This window comes from Pipistrellus kuhlii, unplaced genomic scaffold, assembly GCF_014108245.1.
Source record: "Pipistrellus kuhlii isolate mPipKuh1 unplaced genomic scaffold, mPipKuh1.p scaffold_m20_p_12, whole genome shotgun sequence".
NCBI lineage: Eukaryota > Metazoa > Chordata > Mammalia > Chiroptera > Vespertilionidae > Pipistrellus > Pipistrellus kuhlii.
In genome coordinates, this window is record NW_023425427.1 from 8,372,196 (window position 1) to 8,391,535 (window position 19,340).

General features: G+C 48.0%; 1 protein-coding gene across 6 annotated transcripts in view; it reads left to right on the forward strand.

Moving 5' to 3' along the window:
- The window catches only part of EPB41L4B (erythrocyte membrane protein band 4.1 like 4B), a 113,136-nt gene that overhangs the window by 13,527 nt on the left and 80,269 nt on the right, over positions 1-19,340 (forward strand). For all 6 annotated transcript variants that reach the window (XM_036433082.2, XM_036433079.2, XM_036433080.2 and 3 more), the window contains exon 2: positions 19,093-19,197. In XM_036433082.2, coding sequence (XP_036288975.1) covers positions 19,093-19,197 — 105 coding nt within the window. The remainder of the gene's footprint in view (positions 1-19,092; positions 19,198-19,340) is intronic.

The following is a 19,340-nucleotide window of genomic DNA, read 5'->3' on the forward strand; positions in this document are numbered from 1 at the left end:
CGGCCAAGGCTGTCTGTAGTGGGTGGCATCGGCGCCGAGTAGATGGCAGACTCCGTAGCTGGTCAGAGTCCAGACTGTCTTGGAACTGGCCCAGTGCATGCCCACAGGCAGGCAGTGGCAGATCCCAGGGGAGCCTCGAGGGTGAGAGAGCTGGGCAAACGAAATCTAGATGTGGGCTATTTTAGTGGGAGAGCAGGCAGCCCAAGGTCGAAAGTATGTGTTCAGAATACCTCAGAATTCTACCTGGCACTCCCTTTGCTTTGAAATCCAGAAGTATGTGGCTTTGTTCTAAAAGCTGTGGTGGAGGATCCTTCTTCATTAAAGAGACTCCTGCAAAAAAAAAAAAAAAAAAAAAAAAAAAAAAAAAAAAAAAAGCAAAAACTACGTGCTGGCTTCTAAAAGGGAAAGAAGGACTGCAGGCATTTGATTTACTGCAACATGTCCTTCATCGTATCAACTCAGTTCCCTGAATGTGCTCTTCCAGGTATCTGAGCTTTCTGGATGGCTACTGTTTATTCTGTTCACTGATAGGACCCGTTTTGTTTCTGCAGTTTCCTTTATTTATTAAAAATGACCAAAAAAAAGCATTAGGGATCACCTCGTATGTGTAAGATCTTGTGAGGAATATGACCTGATTAAAAAAAAATTGCTTAAAAGAAGCTCTTTTGGGGTGGGGTGTGTAAGTGTTCTTAAATTGCATTGCACATCGCCTGGCCCCCTTAAAAAGGAGAGTGAACAACGTTAACCATAATGCCAGGCAGGATGACTTGGGGACCATCAGCACTGGACAGATGAAGTTGTGTGGGGGCTCCTTGGAGGTGGCTGTGGATTGGGGGTGACTGTTGGGTTGGTTTTGACCTTCAGTGGCGGAGGACTGCCAGTCTGGGTGGAGGAACGGAGTGACCAGCCTCACTGAGGGCAAGGGGGGAGGGGTACTTGGAAAATGGGTTGCAGCCCATGAGATGCTGGAGCAGGGGAGATGGATGGAAAGGGAAGCGAAGACCGCTTGGAGTTTGGCTCTCTGGATGGTCAGACTAAGAGGCTCTTAGTTGCTTTGTGGGTCTAAACTAGGATGGTGCTGGGCATGGATGGGAAGGGCAGATATAGCGGAGTTTGAAGACTTGGAATCCAGTGGATTTAGGGATGGGATTTAGGAATGGGGGGTGGGGGGGGGGTTGATGGAGAAGCCAAGCTATGACCCCCATGCTTTGTGCCTGGCAGGGTGGTGAGATTGACAACCTAGAGGCGGAGCAGCAGTAGGGAGGCCCAACTGGTACCATAGTCGCTTGGTCCTTGATTCTGTAAATTCTGCAAATGTAAGATGTTTTTGACATTTTCTTCCTTCTTTAAGCAGTTTGGTTGTTTCTTTTTTATTTACTTATTGATTGGTTTGAAAGAGAGAGGAAGGGAGGGAGAGGAAGAGAAAGAGGGAGAAGCATTGATTTGTTGTCCCACCTATCTGTGGATCCATCGGTTGGTTCTTGTATGTGCCCTGACCAGGGGGTCGAACCTGCAACGTGGCATCCCGGGACAACGCTCTGACCAAAGGAGCTGCCTGGTCAGGACAGTATTTTCTTCCTTTAGCACGCTAAGCGCCCAGCCTGTTTTGTCTTCCGGACGGAAAGTATAGTGTCCGTCACCGGTGACTGACATGGGGCTTAACGTGTTAAGAGGTCCTCCAAATGGAATAAGCTGTAAGGGGCCACACATCCTGGATTCCCTCCTGGCTGTGTTTCAGGCAGGGCCAGTGTGAGGCTCCCGCAGGTCAGACTGCTGGAGAGCAGGCTGGGAAGGGTTTGACTGCAAGTCATGTCTGGCAGGGCCCGCTGGGAAGCTGACAGAGTGACAGCAGCTGGTGTCTGCAGATCTGTAGAAGCCAGGCCCCGGGTGGTCGCTGTGTGGGCTCTCTCAGCTACCACAGAGCGTGGGTGCTGGTGTTCCTGTTGCTATTTACAGACGGGAAAGGAAGGCAGTCTGTATGATGGGCCACCCTGTTCTGTGGCCTTCCACACCTGGGTGGGGTTGACACTTTCAAGGCAGTAATGAGCAGATGATGAAGAGGCGCGGGCATTTATCAAGGGCCTGCTGTATACACAGAACCAAGCCAGGGCCGGGTGGGTACGAGACTGAATCAAAGTGCACCTTTTTCCTTAAGCAGCTGGCAGGTTAGCAAGAAGGTATGTCTTTTGCGTTTGCAGAGAACACCACAGCTTTTCGGTGCTTTTACCCAGTTTTCTTGCTTAAGGTAGAAGAGCCAGGGCAGAAGACAAAAAGAAAGGTGGTTTGGCCCTAGTCGGTTTGGACCTGTGGACTGAAAGGTCCCGGGTTCGATTCTGGCCAATGGTACACACCTACGTTGCAGGCTCTATTCCTGGCCCTGGTTGGGGCCCCTGCAGGAGGCAACCAATCAATGTGTCTCTCTCACATCGATGTTTCTCTCTCTGTGTCTCTTCTCCTCCCTTCCACTCTCTCTAAACATCAATGGAAAAATACCCTCAGATGAGGATTAACGGGAAGAAAAGGTGGTCTGCCTGGGCACTCACACCACAGTCAGCCCATCAGTCAGAGCTCAGGAGGGTCGTTACTGCCCATTTTAGATGCAGAAACTAGTAGATATCTGGAACATGGGGCCCAGGGAAGAAAGCAGGACTTGAGTAATTCCTTGAAAACCCTAGCTCCGAATCCCAGTGGGGTCAGTTTTATCTCCAGTGTAGATCTTAGAACTACAGCTGTCCGCATATGATGGCATGAGAAAGAGGATGAAGACATGCCTATACGGTTTGGCCCAGACCGAATTTTATTTATTTATTTTAAAATATATATTGCTAATCGATTCCAGAGAGGAAGGGAGAGGGAGAGAGAAACAGAAGCATTGCCGGGACCGGTTTGGCTCAGTGGATAGAGCGTCGGCCTGCGGACTGAAAGGTCCCGGGTTCGATTCCGGGCAAGGGCATGTACCTTGGTTGTGGGCACGTCCCCAGTGGGGGCTGTGCAAGAGGCAGCTGATCGATGATTCTCTCTCATCGATGTTTCTAACTCTCTATTCCTCTCTCTTCCTCTCTGTGAAAAATCAATAATAAAAAAAAAAAGAAACAGAAGCATCAATAATGAGAGAGAGTCACTGATTGGCTGCCTCCTACATGTCCTCTACTGGGGATCGAGCCCACAACCCGGGTATGTGCCCTGACCGGAATCAAACCGTGACCTGGTGTGTTGGTCCATGTTCAATGACGGAGCTACACCAGCTGGGCCCAAACCGAATTTTAAAACTCACCTTTTTGTATTCACACGGATGATGCTGAGTGAGACAAACCTTACACCAAAGAAAGTGCCTATGAACGATTCCATTGACGAACAGTTCCCGAACTGGCAAAACTAACCTGAGGAAAAGTCAGATGAGAAAAACTGCTTCTTCTGGGGATTGGGGAGGCCTGGGGACTGGCGTGGCATTGGCATTGGGGCCTGTAAGGGGAGGCGGGACTGTGCTGAATGGCATGAGGTGCGGGCTGCACAAACATAGTCCTCTGTGACAGCGGAGCAGCTCAGGTTTGTGCCTCTCGATGGAAGTAAATGTGCCACGATCCCCAGAAAAGACGCGTGAAAAACGGAATGGAGGGCCAGGGGAGGAATGAACGGAGGAAAAGAGGATACGGGGTGTTGGTAATCATGAGAGCTGAGTGGCAGGTGTTTACTATTCTCTTTGCTTTGGAGTTGTTTGGAATTGTCCATAATAAAAATATTTTTGAAGAAGGAGCACACCAGGTGATCTTGGCTAACTCTGCCAGGAACCCGGCCTGTTTGCTGTCCTGGGAGAAGGCTGACCCTGGGCATTGGGATGGTCCCAGCACTTTCTGCTGTTTGGTGGCCGTGGATTTTGAACTTTGGCTTCCTCATACTGGCACTGCCACCACCCCTGTCCTTTGTCCCCTGTCCTTTGCTGTCCCTATGATCCGGAAGTAGGCCCTCCCCTTCTGTGGGACTTTGACCACCCACTCCACCCATGACTGGCCTTCTTATCTCTTAATCCTCGCGGCTTCTGTGATTCCAAGTCCTTCTTTGCTCAGAGATACAGAGTCTGTGAATGGGAGGGACTCCGTCCCCCTGTCCCCACACAGCTATAAAAGACGACGTGCCGTGTGCATCCATTTATATGAGCTTCCAAATGGCAGAGCACACCTGACGTGCCTGTGCGAAGGGAGGAAAGGGTAGGAATTGGGAAGAGGCAGCACAGAGGCCTCCAGGAGGTGGGCAGCATTCTATTTCTGACCTGGGTGGTGGTTGCACAGATATGTTAACTTCTGGTAATTCCTTGGGGCGTACACACGTATGACGTGTGCACTTTTATCTACGGATGTCACATTTTAATTAAAAAGTGTGGCTCAGCTGACACCGGTTTGGCTTAGTGGATAGAGAGTCAGCCTGCGGACTCAAGGGTCCCAGGTTCGATTCCAGTCAAGGGCACGAACCTTGGTTGCGAGTACATCCCCGGTGGGGGTGTGCAGGAGGCAGCTGATCGATGTTTCTAACTCTATCTCTCTCCTTTCCTCTCTGTAAAATGTCAATAATATATATATATATATATATATATATATATATATATATATATTTTTTTTTTTTTTTTTTTTTTTTTTTTAAGTGTGGCTCAGATGGTTAGGCGTCATCCATGCATTAAAAGGTTCAATTCCTGGTCAGGGCACATGCTCAGGTTGTGGGCTTGATCCCCACTATTGGGCAAGTAGAGGGCAGCCCCTCGATGTTTCTTTCTCTCCCTCTCCTTTCCTCTCTCTCTATAAAATTAATAAAATAAAATACTTAAAATTTTGTTAAAAGTTATAAGAAACAGTAAACTAGAGGTTTGTAAAAGGCTTTTAAAAACAGCCACATTTCACATTTAAAAATTCAAATTTGTAGACTTTTTTTTAATAAAACAAAATGGAAGATGTGATCGCACAGCCTGCATCTCCATGGAACAGCAGGTGGCTAGATCAGTGTGGGGACTGCCCTCCCTCCTCAGGACCCCCTCCATTCATGGTTGTTTCTGTCTGTGCACCTTCCAGCATGAATTCCTCAAAGTGCCTGGCAATGTGGGTGACACCTTGTAACCCCCATACAGATTTTCCTCTGACTGACATTCTGTAGGTCTTTTAGAAGGTATCCGGGCTGGGGAACTCAATGCCTGGCTGGTGACGGTCTTGTAGAAATACCTTTTGACATGGATTTGAAGTCCTAGGGCACCTGGTCTTGTGTGAGAGACCATTGAACTGGGAGAAATGGGAGGGGGGCGGTTAGTTTATGATCCATCCATAACAGTTGGAGGTGAGGAGAAGTTACTCTGGTTGTACCTCTGTGTTCAGTTTCTGTAAGGAATTTCCTATGGGGGCATTCTGTTTTGAAGAAAGTTTCCATAACGCAACAGAAACTATGCAGGCCAGAAGGGAATGGCAAGAAATATTCAAAGTAATGAATAGCAAGAACCTACAACCAAGATTACTCTACCCAGCAAAGCTATCACTCAGAATTGAAGGCCAGATAAAGAGCTTCACAAATAAAAAAAAAGCTAAAGGAGTTCATCACCGTCAAACCAGAATTATATGAAATGTTGAAAAAATTCTTTAAGAATAGGAAGATGATTAAGATAAAAATTATGAACAACAAATATGCAACTATCAACAAGTGAATCTAAAAACCAAGGGAATTAAAAAATCTGATGAATATAATAGAATCAAAGGTATAGAAAGGGAGTGGACTGACGATTCTCAGGGGAAAAGGGGAGTGGGGGGTGCGGGAAGAGACTGAACAAAAACTGTGCACCTATGGATGAGGATAGTGGGGGGTGGGGAAAGGGCAGAGGGTGGGGTAGGAACCTGGTGGAGGGGAGCAATGGAGGGAAAAAAGAGGAACAATTGTAAGAATCTGAACAATAAAGATTTATTTATTTATTTATTTATTCATTTTTAAAGAAATTTTCCATAACAGTAGTAGTTAGTGCTTGGTATTCAGCTGTCGCCTTTAAAAATGCACAGATGATCGGAAACATTTTTCCTTAGTTAATGAGTGAGGAAAGGCTAACGTTGTTGGGTGGCGAACAGTCAACATTCTTCTCTCGACAGCTCACACCAGCTCACACCACATGACCAGGGGCATTACCCGGATAATGCCATCTTTACAGATCCACGCCTGCAGAGGGGCTGGGAGCACCACACCCTCCTTCTCTCCATCTGAACGTGTCCTTCTCTGCTCCCTTGAAGGAGACTTTTTAAAAAGAAAGAAAGAGGGAGAGAGGGAAAATCTAAGGCCGGCCATAAAAAGACAGCTTTGTTTGCATACTCCTCCTCCGATGAATGGGTGGTGGTTCCTCAGCTACAGCTTTATGACCTTCACTGCCACGCTCACCAGAGACAAGGTTAAAAGTTTTATGTGCTTTTCCACTCATTAACCTTTTTGAAAATCTTATATGCACACAGAGCCAAGTAAAATAGCCCCAGACTTCTGTGCCTTAGCAGTTGGTGTGAAAGTACTAAAATTCAGGCACATTTGCTGGCTGGGGTCAGTGCCCATACTTAAGGAAGACCTGCCATGGGTGGGGCCCCGGGAACACGGGCTCCGAGACTTTGCTGTGGCCCAAGCAGCACCTGGGCTGTTGGAGCCAGGTCTCCCCATCGGTGCGGTCCCGGTCCCGGGAGGAGCACCGCTCAGAGTTCGCCAGTTGCCTGCTGCCCAGCCGAGGCTCTGAAGCTCCAGGAATGTGGTAGGAAGTTCCTGGAGCTCAGGGTCGGAGGTCCCGACTCAGCCCTGGCTCTGGCCGCCCGCTGTGAACATGCTGGATGTTTTCATCTCAGCCTCACCACCGCTCGCTGGAATGGGCGCTGTGTTATCTGCACGTTGCAGGCAGGAAACGGGCTTAGTTGGGATCACGTTGTTGGTGAGTGGCGGAGCCCAGATTCCCTCGCACCTGGTCCTGACTGGAAACCGTGGTCTTGCCTGTGCTAGTCAACTCGGGCTTCCACGACAAAAGGCTGCAGCCCGGGTGGCTTAACCTAGGGGTGTCGAACTCAATCAGAGAAGGGGCCAAAATCTAAAATCCAACCTAAATTGCGGGCCGAATGGTTTACTGAACAGTCATAAACTGTCATTGTGATGGAAACGCAGCGGAGTGCAGTGATGACAGCGAGGTGCGGGCCACATTGCAAGGCCTGGCGGGACGGATTTGGCCCACGGGCCTTGTGTTTGACACATGTGGCTTAACCAATGGGCATCCTCACAGTTCGGGAGGCTGAAGTCCAAGATCAAGGTGCTGGCAGGGTTAGTTTCCTCGGAGGCCTCTCGTTGGCTTTTAGATGGCGGCCCTCTCCCTGTGCCTGATCATGGTCTCTTCCCTGTGTGTGAGCAACCTGCTGTGACCCTTCTCTCTCTCTCTCTTTCTCTCTCTCTCTCTCTCTCTCTCTCTCTCTCTCTCAAATTGATTTTCAAAAAGAGAGAGGAAGGGAGGGAGAGGGGAAGGAGAGAGAGAGAGAGAGAGAGAGAGAGAGAGAGAGAGAGAGAGAGAGAGAGAGAGAGAGAACATGCAAAACATCTATGGGCCGCCTCCTGCACACCCCCTACTGGGGGATTAAGCCCACAACCCGGCATATGCCCTGAATGGGAAACAAACCAGCAGCCTGAGCCACACCAGCCAGGGTGACCTTTCTCTTTATCAGACACAGATAGGAGGAGGGCCCTCCCTAATTAACTCATTTAACTTAATTACCTCTTCAAAGGCTCTGTCTCCAAACACAGCCACATTCTGAGGCACTGGAGCTCCGGGTTCCTAACTTACAAATTTTTTTTTTTTGGGGGGGGGACACACTTCAGCCCACAACACTCCCCTGTCACTTAGCCCCCCTAAAGCTCATCTTCTGGGAATGGGCACGCTACCGAGAATGAGGCCACCTCCGTCGCCAGGCGTTTTCTGAGGGAGAAGCCTGGGCCAAGCCCTGTGCAATCGATCATTTCATTTCATCCTCAGACATTCCTGCCAGGTCAAAAATGTCCTGACACCCAGCTCCACCTGAGCTGAGTAACAGAGGCGGGGCTCGGACCCCCCGGAGCGCATGCCTTCAGCCACTGCCTCACAGGGTGTGCTGGGGCGTCCGGACAGCTTTCAGAGCTGGCAGGGTCTCCACCGAGCACAGGGTCCCAGTCCTTCCGTTATCCTGCTGAGCAAAAGGAGGAGTGGTTCCTTCATGTCACCCAATCCCAAGTCCATCATGTTCTGCATTCCCCAGTCATCCCCAAAGCCTTTCCAGTTCGGAAGGCTTCCTGCGTGCCAGGTGGTCTTGACCTGCCTGGCTTTGCAGATTCCGTCACGTACCCGTGTTGCAGGATGGGTGGGGGCAGTGGTCCACTCGGAGTTAGTTCTTCCTCTTCGGGTCTGTTGGCCGGGCATTCTGGGGATTTGTTGCATGTTTACTGATGTGGAGTTATCTGCTTTCAAAACTGCACAGAGAGGGAATCTGGCTGAAAAAAATCTGGCAATTTATTTTCAGGCTGCCCTTCTCCCAGCAGCTCGTTTCCAACTCAACCTCTGGCACCAAGACATCCATCACTTTAATTGCATGTGACTGTTTAGTTAGGCACAAAAATTTGTTTCGTTTCTTTCTTTCTCCCAGTTTGGGGTGGGTGTTCCCCCCCCCCCCCGCCCCGGCCCACCATTTAAGAAAGCCAGAAATACTTCCGCACACCAAAGCACTTTTTATAGTCAAATAGTTTTTAAACACAGATTGCGGTGGGAGCTTTTTGGTGTTGCCTATTTGGTTCCTGGTCTCTCAGAAGTGGGAATACTAAGCGAGACTTGCTTTCACAGGTAACATCCGTATTCTGTAGTCATGTGAAGACAATCCTAAGAGGGAAAACTGGGTTGCTTTCGGAGTCAGAAGGCTGGTGCTCTGTTCCTGGCTTTGAGTGGCTTCCTGGGTGTGACCTGTCCCTGGCCTTGTTTTACCCATCTGTAAAATGGAGTGTTTTAAAGAAACTTCAGACACAGACAACTTGTCATGTAACCTGTTAATACTTAAGTGGGTGTCTTTTATGTGTGTGTGTGAGAGAATGTGTGTGTGTGTGTGTGTGTGTGTGTGTGTGAAAATGCCATTATCATACTTATCATACAATGACATATCCTTAATGTCACCTAATACCAAACCCACGTTCCGTTTTCCGCAGTCCTCTATAAGCCTTTTCACGATTGGTTTGCTTGAATCAGGAGCCAACTGCCGGCCACACATTACTTGTGGTAAATAATGCCTCGTAAGTCTCCTTTAATCCATAATGGTGTCCTCCCCTCTTCTCAGTGCAGTTTATGGAGTTCTTGCTGTGTGACTGGTGAGTGCAGAGTATTCCAGCCCTCGATTTTAATGTCTTTCTCCTAGAGAAATAGTGAGTGGCCTTTGAAGAATAGTGTTTTGTTTATCCTTTTGGTTGTTTTGGAGAATTCATATGCTTATTACCCTACTTTCTGATCTCAAGCAGGTGATCCTGAAATTAGTATCACAGTGAGGGGATTTCCTAAGAATCGTTATTTAAAATTACGAAGAACTTTTCACGTACACACACAGATGCCATGCACACATGCTGTGTCTGGGTATGTGGATGGCTTTCCTTCTGGTTATCTAGTGTTGCACAGCACATATCCCTGATGCTTAGTGGCTTAAAATAACAACCATTTTTCATAGCTCCTGGGTTCTGTCCGTCAAGAATTTGGGTGGGGCTCCGCTGGGAGAGTCTTCCGCTCCCCATGGCATTGATCAAGGTCACCCAGGAGTGTCCAGTTGGAGGATGGACTGGTGTGGAGGGCCCAGCATGGCTGCTCCACACGTCATGCGCCTGGCAGTGAAGACCGGAAGGCTGGGCTCTGCTGGGACTGTTGGTTGGAACATCTGCTCCTGGGTGGCCTCTTCAGCATGGCATTCGCAGGGGAGTTAGACTTTCTACTTGCTGCCAGGCTCTCCCCACAGAGCAAGCATCCCAGGAGAACCGTCACCTCGCCTCGGAAATCACAAAACATCGCTAACCCTGGATTGTATTTGGCTGAAGCAGTGCCATTCTCTTCCAGATCCAAGGGAGAAGTGCAGAGACCTTGCAGCCATGTCTGTAAGCATCACAATGTAAAAGAAATAACACTAAAACTAACGCCTTAAGTCCGGGGTCGTCCAACTGCGACTCGCGAGCCACATGTGGCTCTTTGGCCTCTTGAGTGTGGCTCTTCCACAAAATACCACATGCAGGCATGCCATGCACGTACAGAGCAATTGAAATTTCGTGGTCCATGCGCCGAAGTCGGTTTTCAGCTCTCCAAAGAAGTTTCAATCGTTTACTGTTGCTATTTGGCTCTGTTGACTAATGAGTTTGCCGACCACTGAGTTACATGGTTCACTTTGCCTAATAATGAGGGTGACAGGGAGGGGCTCCCAGCCTAGAACTTTAAGAGGAATTTGTCCAACGGACTTTTGTGTTGGGGATTGTCAGTCTGTTAATGTCCCTGTCGGGAGGGGGAGTGTATTAAAATGTGCCTCATACCCTGTTTCCTCGAAAATAAGACAGTGTCTTATTAATTTTTGCTCCCAAAGATGCACTAGGTCTTATTTTCAGGGGATGTCTTATTTTTCCATGAAGAAGAATACGGTACACATTTATTGTTAAATGAAAATAAAGGAAATTTATTATATGTATACGGTACGGTAGTACGATAGTTGTCAACACAAACCAGACAAACTGAATCCTACAGTATCAAGAATTTACTCACTTATTCAATGACAATCATGTCATCATCTTCTGGAACATCGTCATAACAATCCAATTCCTGAATTTCCTGGTGAATTTCTTGTGACTCCATTTCTTTCAGAATCAGTGGACCAAATCTCTCATGTTTAGCCTGGGGGGGGCCTTATTTTGGGGGGATACCTTATATTTCACTCAGAAGGAAACCTGTAAGTAGGTCTTATTTTCGGAGGATGTCTTATTTTCGGGGAAACACGGTAGCAGTGCCACCGGAAGGCTGAAGAGTATTCAGCATGTACTATTTTGATGTTTCACATTGAAGGTGGGAGGCATGACATTGGAAGTGTTGGGTGAAACCAGTTTTCAGGGCAGCCAGGATCGAGTAGGTTAGGTGTCTGGACTTCTTTCAGCATCTTGGGGTATACACACATGAGAAACTGTCCCTTAAGCTAACCGTTGAATCCCTTGGGTTAGGCATACATGGAAGGAGCTAGACGGAGAGAGAAATGGAGGTCCTAGGAGATGATAGGTATTCCACGTTGATTGAAAGCAGGGTCGCGGCCAGTGGGGTCATTTAATTCTCACAGCAGCCCTGGGAGGGAGGTGCTGTTCAAGGAACAAATGAGAGCTTTGAATCTCTGCTAAGATGTGACTAGAGCTTGGTCCCGAGATGGTGTATCGTGCTGGAACCGAGGCTGATCGATAGTCAATCAATGATGCAACATATTGCATTGTAAAGTGATCTCTCCATTAGTTGAAGGCAGGGTGGCTTTGTTCCGTGGTGCAGTGAATAAACCTAAAAGGTGTCTGCCTGGACCTCTTACGCACAGTGAGAGCCCCTCGCCCTCGGTGGACAGAGACCTCTGGGGGATCTGACCACCAGGTGCCCCCTTCTGCCTCACACACCACGGGGACAGTCCCTTTCTCCTTAGAGGGTTCCTGCTTCCTTGTTGATCAGAATTAAGGACAGTTGTTTTTGTTGCTTCCTCTGTTTGCCAAGCGATTGTTAGCCAGGGGAGTCAGGAAATTAATAACATGTGCTCTGTTTTACCAGAATTGAATTTCCAGGAGCCGCCCAGACTGTTGATGTTCCCCTCGCTACGGGGCCTTGGCTTCTGTGCTCGTTTGTGAGCAAATACTTCACTTCCCATTCTGCCGCAACTCTCCTGCCCTCCAAACAAGACGGAGATGGCCGCCCCCTCGGCCGCCCCCTCTCTCTCCCCCTCCCCCGTGAGCCCGGTTTCCGTTGGACCACCTGGCCCTTTATCCCATCCGTAGCTCAGACCGGGCATGAAGTAGGCGCTCGGGAGATGCGTGTCGGATTGGGCTTGACACTTTTCTCCTCCGCAGGACATGTTGCGTGTGCTTGGAACTAAAGAGGCAGATGAGTTGACTAGAGAGAAGCGGAGGGATGAGGTAGAAAGGTCTCTGTCCTAAGACTCAGGAAGGCTGGGTCCTGATTCCAGGTCTGCCACTTACAAGCAATAGGCACTTGGTCACATACGTTTTCTGAAGCGAAGTCTCCTTCTCTGGAAGATGGGGTCACAGGCCCTGGATAAACATGGAAGCACCCTGCAACAGGCAGGCAGGGTGTACAAGCTGGACAGCCTGGCCTGGCATCCAGCAGATGATGGGCACTTCTGTAGGCTCTTGGCATCAAGGCATTCCAGTTTCGAGTCACCAAGTCTTGCTGATGGCTGAGATGGGACAACAGCACCCCCTCTTCCCCCCGCATGGGGAATGTATTCCAAGACCCACAGTGGACGCTGAAACTGCAGATAATACAGAGCCGTAGACATACTGTGTCTTCTCCTTTATAAAGATGCCTGTGATGAAGTTTCATTTATAATCTAAGCACAGTAAGAGGTTAACAGCCACACTCATAATAAAATGGGCCCATTAGAATACAGTGTAATAAAAGTTATGTGAATGTGGTCTCCTGGTTCAGGGGACCCCTTGCTGAAGTCTCTGTGCAGGGGAGAGGCTCAGTGCTGTCTGCTCCCACAAGTTGCTGGCAGGCAGAGCTCCTGCCCTATTCTTCCATCCACACGTTTAATAGCGTTTCCATCTTAACTAAACACTTCCACGCCCTGAGGCTGTAACGGTGGCAGTTTAAGGTGCGACTTCAAAACTAGCTTAATTTCCCCCCCCCCAATAATTTCATGGGTAGAAGATTCATGCTTACCATAGAGTTTAGCCTCCTCAGCATAAGATTTTGTTTCCTGAAGCTGAGAACTTTCGCTGTTTCACTTCAAGGAAGCACTTTTTGTCTCCTCTTAGGCACTTCAGAATCTCCAGCACCACTCGTCTTAACACTTGGGGTTCATTAGTGCCATGGGGGTGACTTGACCACAAGCACTCTGACGCTGTGTCAAATAACCAAGCTGGCCGCCATGGCACTGAGAGGTGGGGAGCGTGTACAGTGTGGGTCCTCAGGACGAAGGATGAATCGCGTCCCAGGGGATTTCATCTCGCTACTCAGAATAGCACACAGTTTAAAACTTAGGATTTATCTCTGAAATTTTCCATTTAATATTTTTGGGCTGCCATTGAGTGTGGTAACTGAAACCGTAGAAAGTGAAATCAGGGATGGAGTGGGGGGAGCCGTGGTATTGTTTTTCTCACTTATGATGAACTTTCAAGGGAACCTTATCCAGTCATTTCAGACATTTGTGTTCATGACATCCTGGAGTAAACCGTTGATCTTCGTTTAGGATGACTTCGTAGCAATGGCGGTGGAGTCAGAGAGCCCCGGGCCTCTGTGTGTGTGTGAAGACCATTCCAGCAAATGGGAAAATGATTTTAGGAGGTAGACACTAGAAGGAGGGAGACCTGATGTAGGGGGCAACAGTCTGGGACTCATCGTGTTCTTAATAGGCTAAATGCCGAGTCAGTGTGACTGAGATGATTGGGGCTGTTGCTGTGGTCCATGCCGGCGATATGGCCTGATGGAGTGATAGAGAGGGGTGAGCCTTTGTGAAGTCGGACCCAGAGGGACGTGCCGTGTGATGGATGTGGAGCCAGGGGGACACGGGAGAGGCTCGTGTGCCTGCCGGGAGATGGCTCCTGGAATCATTTCACTGCCCAGATGTCGTGCCTTCTGTTCTGGTTCCCAATGAGGATGTACAGCTCGACTGGCACACTCACCCACAGCCTGCTTCCTCCTCTCAACCCTGCCTGTGGTGCCGGATGTCTTCTGCTATTGAGCCTAACGAGGCTTGGATGGATTGGCATGTATCTTCTTTGTTCTTCTAGGGCCTGGAACACGGCAGTGAAGACATTGCCAGTCGCCGCTTATCTAAGAGGGTCAGGATACTTGGGGGGACGGTTAGACATCAGCTGTCCAGCCGTCTTCTTTATCGGGAGCATGGCCGGGCACCGCTGACTGACTGCCCAGCGAAGATAGCACAGTGTCCATACCTTTCCCTGCTGGCTGCCTGCCTGACCCAGTCTTCAGCTGGCAACTCAGTACTTGTATTTTACACATGATGTGGGCTATGTTTAGCTTCTGTCAGATCTGAAGGAGCTGCTACAGAGAGACATCCCCACTCAAAACTACTGGCGGTTGGTCCTTGTAAAAAGTGATGGGTTGAGTCCTACCTGGTGTGGCTAGCAGGTGAGCATCGATCCGGGAACCAAGAGGTCACTGGTTCACTTCCCAGTCAGGGCACATGCCTGGGTTGTGAGCTCAACTGCTAGTAGGGGGTGTACAGGAGGCAACCAATCAATGATTCTCTCTCATCGTTGATGTTTCTATCTCTTTCTCCCTCTCTATTTCTTTCTGAAATCAATTTTTTAAAGTTGATGGGTTGAGATGGGAGGTAGAGAAACCAGGTGATGAGGATGCCAGGCTGGAGGGCAGCCCTCTCTGCCCTGCTGTGTTCAGGGACAGCTTGCTCTGTGTGTCCTAAAGTAGATGGAGCACCATGGGATTCCAGAATGGTGATCCGGACTTAGGAAGGTTTTATGTTTTGTATATTCTGCTTTGGAAGGCAGGGAGATACTGGTGTTGCTGCCCCAGGTTCAGATGCCTTTGCTTTCCGGGAAGGACTTAGTTGGTAAGGATTTAGTTAGCTTAGTTCCTGTAGCTACTCCCTTCCAGACTTTGTGGCCTCAGTGTACGCCAACATCTAGAATAATGTCTGGCATTTGATGAGCAATTGGCAAATATTTGTTGAATGAATGGATTCGTCACAGAGGGGGAGACCTAGTTGACGATGAGCTGACAAGGAGTGGCTTCTAGTCTTGTCACGGTAATGGATCACCTATTGTAACCACCGGACAGCACTTCACACAACAGATACACAACTGTATTTAGGGAAAGAGCCTTGGAAGGAGAGCACCGTTCCTAGGTGCTTGTTCCTGGGATACTTCATTTGAAAAGATTTTAATGAGGGTATTCTCATTTTTAGGCCTGCCGCTTATGAAATATCAGTCTATTGTTGGTGCACAGCCCATCTAGAAGGCCTGTTTCTTGGCCCCAGACCCCATACACACCTCTTATTCATCTATCTATCCACCCATCCACCCATCCATCCATCCATCCATTTATCCATCTTCCTTCCTTCCTTCCTTCCTTCCTTCCATCCATCCATCATCCTTCTGTCTTTCTTTCCAACCTTCTATCCTTCCATCCATCCATCCTTCCATCCATCCGTCTGATCATCCATCCATCCATCCATCCATCCATCCTTCCATCTGTTTAGCAAACAGACATTTATGGAGCACTGCTGTGTGCCAATCAGACACTGCTTTGGGATGGTGGATAGCTGGTGCTCAGATGAACACGGCTGGTCCTGCCCTCAGGGAGTGTTCAGTCTGAGGTCAATAACAGGAGCACAGGCAACTGCAGTGCAGTGTGATAAGTGTGCTTGTGATAAGGGGGGTGGGGTGGGCACCCATTGCCCTGGTGTGGGGGGCAGCAACTATTGAGGAGGGGATGTGTGGGCTAAGCCTGAGATAACATTTTGTGGGCTTCTCGGGGCTGCCCCCGGTGGGAGTCCTGGCTGGCAGTGCAGTGAGTTCATTTTTTGGAGCCTTCTCAGTGTTGAGAGTGGCCACCCTGCAGACTGGGAAGAATGAGAGGTGGTGGGTTCAAGTTCTGTGGCTTTGGCCCTGCTGTCTTCGTCCCACCCCTAACCCACTGGGACTCTATTCTGAGGACCCCTCGATTTCAGCCCTCATCATTTTTACCAGCTTCTTTTGAGAGCTGGAAAGGGCCATTGGGAATTCTATTTTCCAGTAGAAGAAACCAAAGAACATCCTTGGTGAAGGGAGCTGGGTGGGGGGAAGTGTTTCTAAGTGAGTTAAAATGGATTTCCTGCCCACTGCCCTCTGTCTGCCACCTCTAAGTCCAGCTGAGGGTCTCTCAGGAGAGGAGCCCGTCTGGCTTGGCAGAGACACTCACCGCCCTGAGATGGGTTCTTTTCCCAGCTTCCACCAGGAGCTCCTGCTACAGTAAGAGCCATTTTAGAAACACATCAGAAAAGCAAGACTTGGAATGACCTTGAGGGAAACCTGGGCTGACCTCCCTCATTTGTCCATGTGCAGAACTGTGTTTTCTCAGTTCATACTCTGAGTGTGTTAAAATTACATCCCTGGATGGTGGGAGGAGGTTGACTATGGGGCCAGTTGCATTTGGCCCTGTGTATTCAGGGCATCACTGCCAGTTTGCAGCTACAAGAGAAGCCCAGGTTGGCCACAAGGATTTGGGGGAATTATGAATGGTTTCAGGTCACCTTTAGTGGTGCATCTGGGACTAGAGCATGGGACTCTTGCCCCATCCCAGCCCAATTCATTCATTCATATATATATATATATATGTATATGTATATATATATATATATATGTATATGTATATGTATATATAATTTCAGAAAAAAGAGGGGGAGAGAGAGAGAGAAGCATCAATGATGTTAGCGAAAACCATTCATCGGCTGCATCCTCCATTCCCCGCATTGGGGATCGAGCCTGCAACCTGAGCATGTGCCCTGACTGGGAATCAAACTGTGACCTCCTGGTTCATAAGCTGATGCTCAACCATTAAGCCACACCAGCTGGGCCCGGTCCAACTCTATTTGCTATGTTCCGCTGCTCAAGCTGCATTCTAACTAGTTTTATCCCAAGGAAACCTGCTAATGAATCATTGGCAGGGTGGAACACAGCTATTCTAGTTTTTGCAGATTTCCTGTTTATATCAAGCGAACGAACAACGTGTACATAATTTTTAATGTAATTGGAATCACAGCTTCTTCTTCCTTTCTGGTCTGCTTATCAAATGTTGGTAGTTTAGAACATTGCTCTGTATTTCCTGACATTGGCAGTTGGATCTAGGGCTGTGGAGAGAGAAGACAGGGGAGGGAGATTCTGTGTCTGGCGGTGGGGTGTTCTTCACCAGGAGGGAGGTAACGGGAGGTATGTCTCCTGTTGGGATGCTGGTATCCGCTGGTACCCAATGCTTAGCGCCTACCATTTGGTAGAAGTTGCCAATGTGAGATATTGCAGTTCTTTTTTCTTCTTCTTCCTTTATTTGTTGGAAATAAATGAAAAACTCTACCCATCTACTATTTACAAAAGCTTTATTGAGATTCACACACAATACAATTCACCTGTCTGGAGTGTACAGTGCAAGTGGCTTTTAGTATATTCTTAGAGTTGTGCATCTGTTAATACAATCAATCTTAGTACATTTCATTAACCTCTGGCCTTTTCACCTCCCCCCCCCAAATAAAACAACAATAACAAAAAAAAAAAAACAACAACAACAACTGTAATCACCTGAATGGCCACCCCACAAACGCTGCAGCCCTAAGCAAACCCCACTCTAATTTCTGTCTCTAAACTAGGGGTGTCGAACTCAATCAGAGAAGGGGCCAAAATCTAAAATCCAGCCTAAATCTCGGGCTGAATGGTTTACTGAACAGTCATAAACTGTCATTGTGATGGAAACGCAGCGGAGTGCAGTGATGACAGCGCGGTGCGGGCCACATTGCAAGGCCTGGCGGGACGGATTTGGCCCGCGGGCCTTGTGTTTGACACATGTGCTCTAAACTGACCTATTCTAGACATTTCACATACTATGTGGTCCTTCATAACTCGCCTCTTCTACTCAGTTTTCAATTTACAGGGTCCATCCATGTTGTAGCATGTGTCAGAACTTCATTCCTTGTTTTGGTGAAATACTGTTTCTGTTTTATGCATAAGGCCACGGCTTATTTATCCATTCGTCAGTCAATGGACATTTGGGTTGCTTCCACTTTGGGGCCATTAGGAATAACGCTGCTCTGAAGATTTTTATACACGTTTCAGTGTGAAGATCATGTTGTCATGCTTTTTGAGTATACTAAGATGCCTAGGAGTGGAATTGCTGAGTGAAGTGGACACCGTTTTTTATCGTCTGAGGACCTTTTAGGCTGTTTCCCAAAGTGGCTGCACAATTTTTCATTCCTACCAGCAGTATTTGAGGGTTCCAGGTTCGCCAAGATTTGTTCTCTTTCTGATGATAGCCATCCAAGGGAGGGGTCTCGTTAAGGCTTTGATTTGCATTTCCCTAGTCACACTGAGCACTGTGTCATGGGCTTATGGAGAACTCTCCTTCTCCATCCTTGGCTCATTCTGTAATGGGGGGTTTGGCTTTTTGTTATTGAATTGCAATAGTCGTGTCATCTAGATAGAAAGCCCTTATCAGACATGTGATTTGCAAACTCTCCCATTCTGGGTTGTGTTCGGACTTTCTTGACGTCTTTGTGTCCTTTGAGGCACCCAAGGTTTACATTTTGATGATGTCCAATTTATTTTTTTATTTTCCTGCTTATGTTTTTGGTGTCACATCTAAGAAACCATTGTCTAGCCCAAGGTCATGAAAATTCATGCCTATGTTTTAATTATGTTTTATCCTGAGAGTTTCATACTTTCAGCTCTTGCATTTAGGTCTTTGATCCATTTTGAGTTAATTCTTGTAAATGCGTCATCTACTCCTTGATTACCTAGGGGCTATCATAAAGACAGGATCAATGTTTGGTCCCCCCTCCCCTTTATTTACCAGGTTTTCAAGGTGTTGGTTTCCCAACAACCTTGTTTGGTGGGTTTTTGGGATGTTGTTGTTTTTTTTATTGTTTTTTTTGTTTGTTTGTTTTTGTGTGTGTGTGTGTGTGTTTGTTTTAGATTTAATCATGAGTTTGTATCATACTACAGCCAATTAAAAATGTTTAAATTTTGCATCCTGTGTTATATACATATATGCAAAATACAGAGAAGAGTGTTTTTGTTTTTGTTTTTAATCTTTTTGTTTGTTCCCTGGCTGACATGTCCTAAATCTTCATCTGCCCACTTGCCTTCCAGAAACATGCCAAAGGCCAGGACCTGTTCGATCAGATCGTGTACCACCTGGACCTCGTGGAGACAGACTACTTCGGCCTCCAGTTCCTCGACTCCGCCCAGGTCACGGTACGTGCTCCTTCGATTCCTTCCAGGGCCGGTCAGCTTTTCATTGCTAATCACAGATCCACGGTGGCTAGGACTTGGTAGGGGAAACATAGGAGCGAAACTGTGATGTTTTTGCCATGACGAGCATTGGGATGGTGGTGATG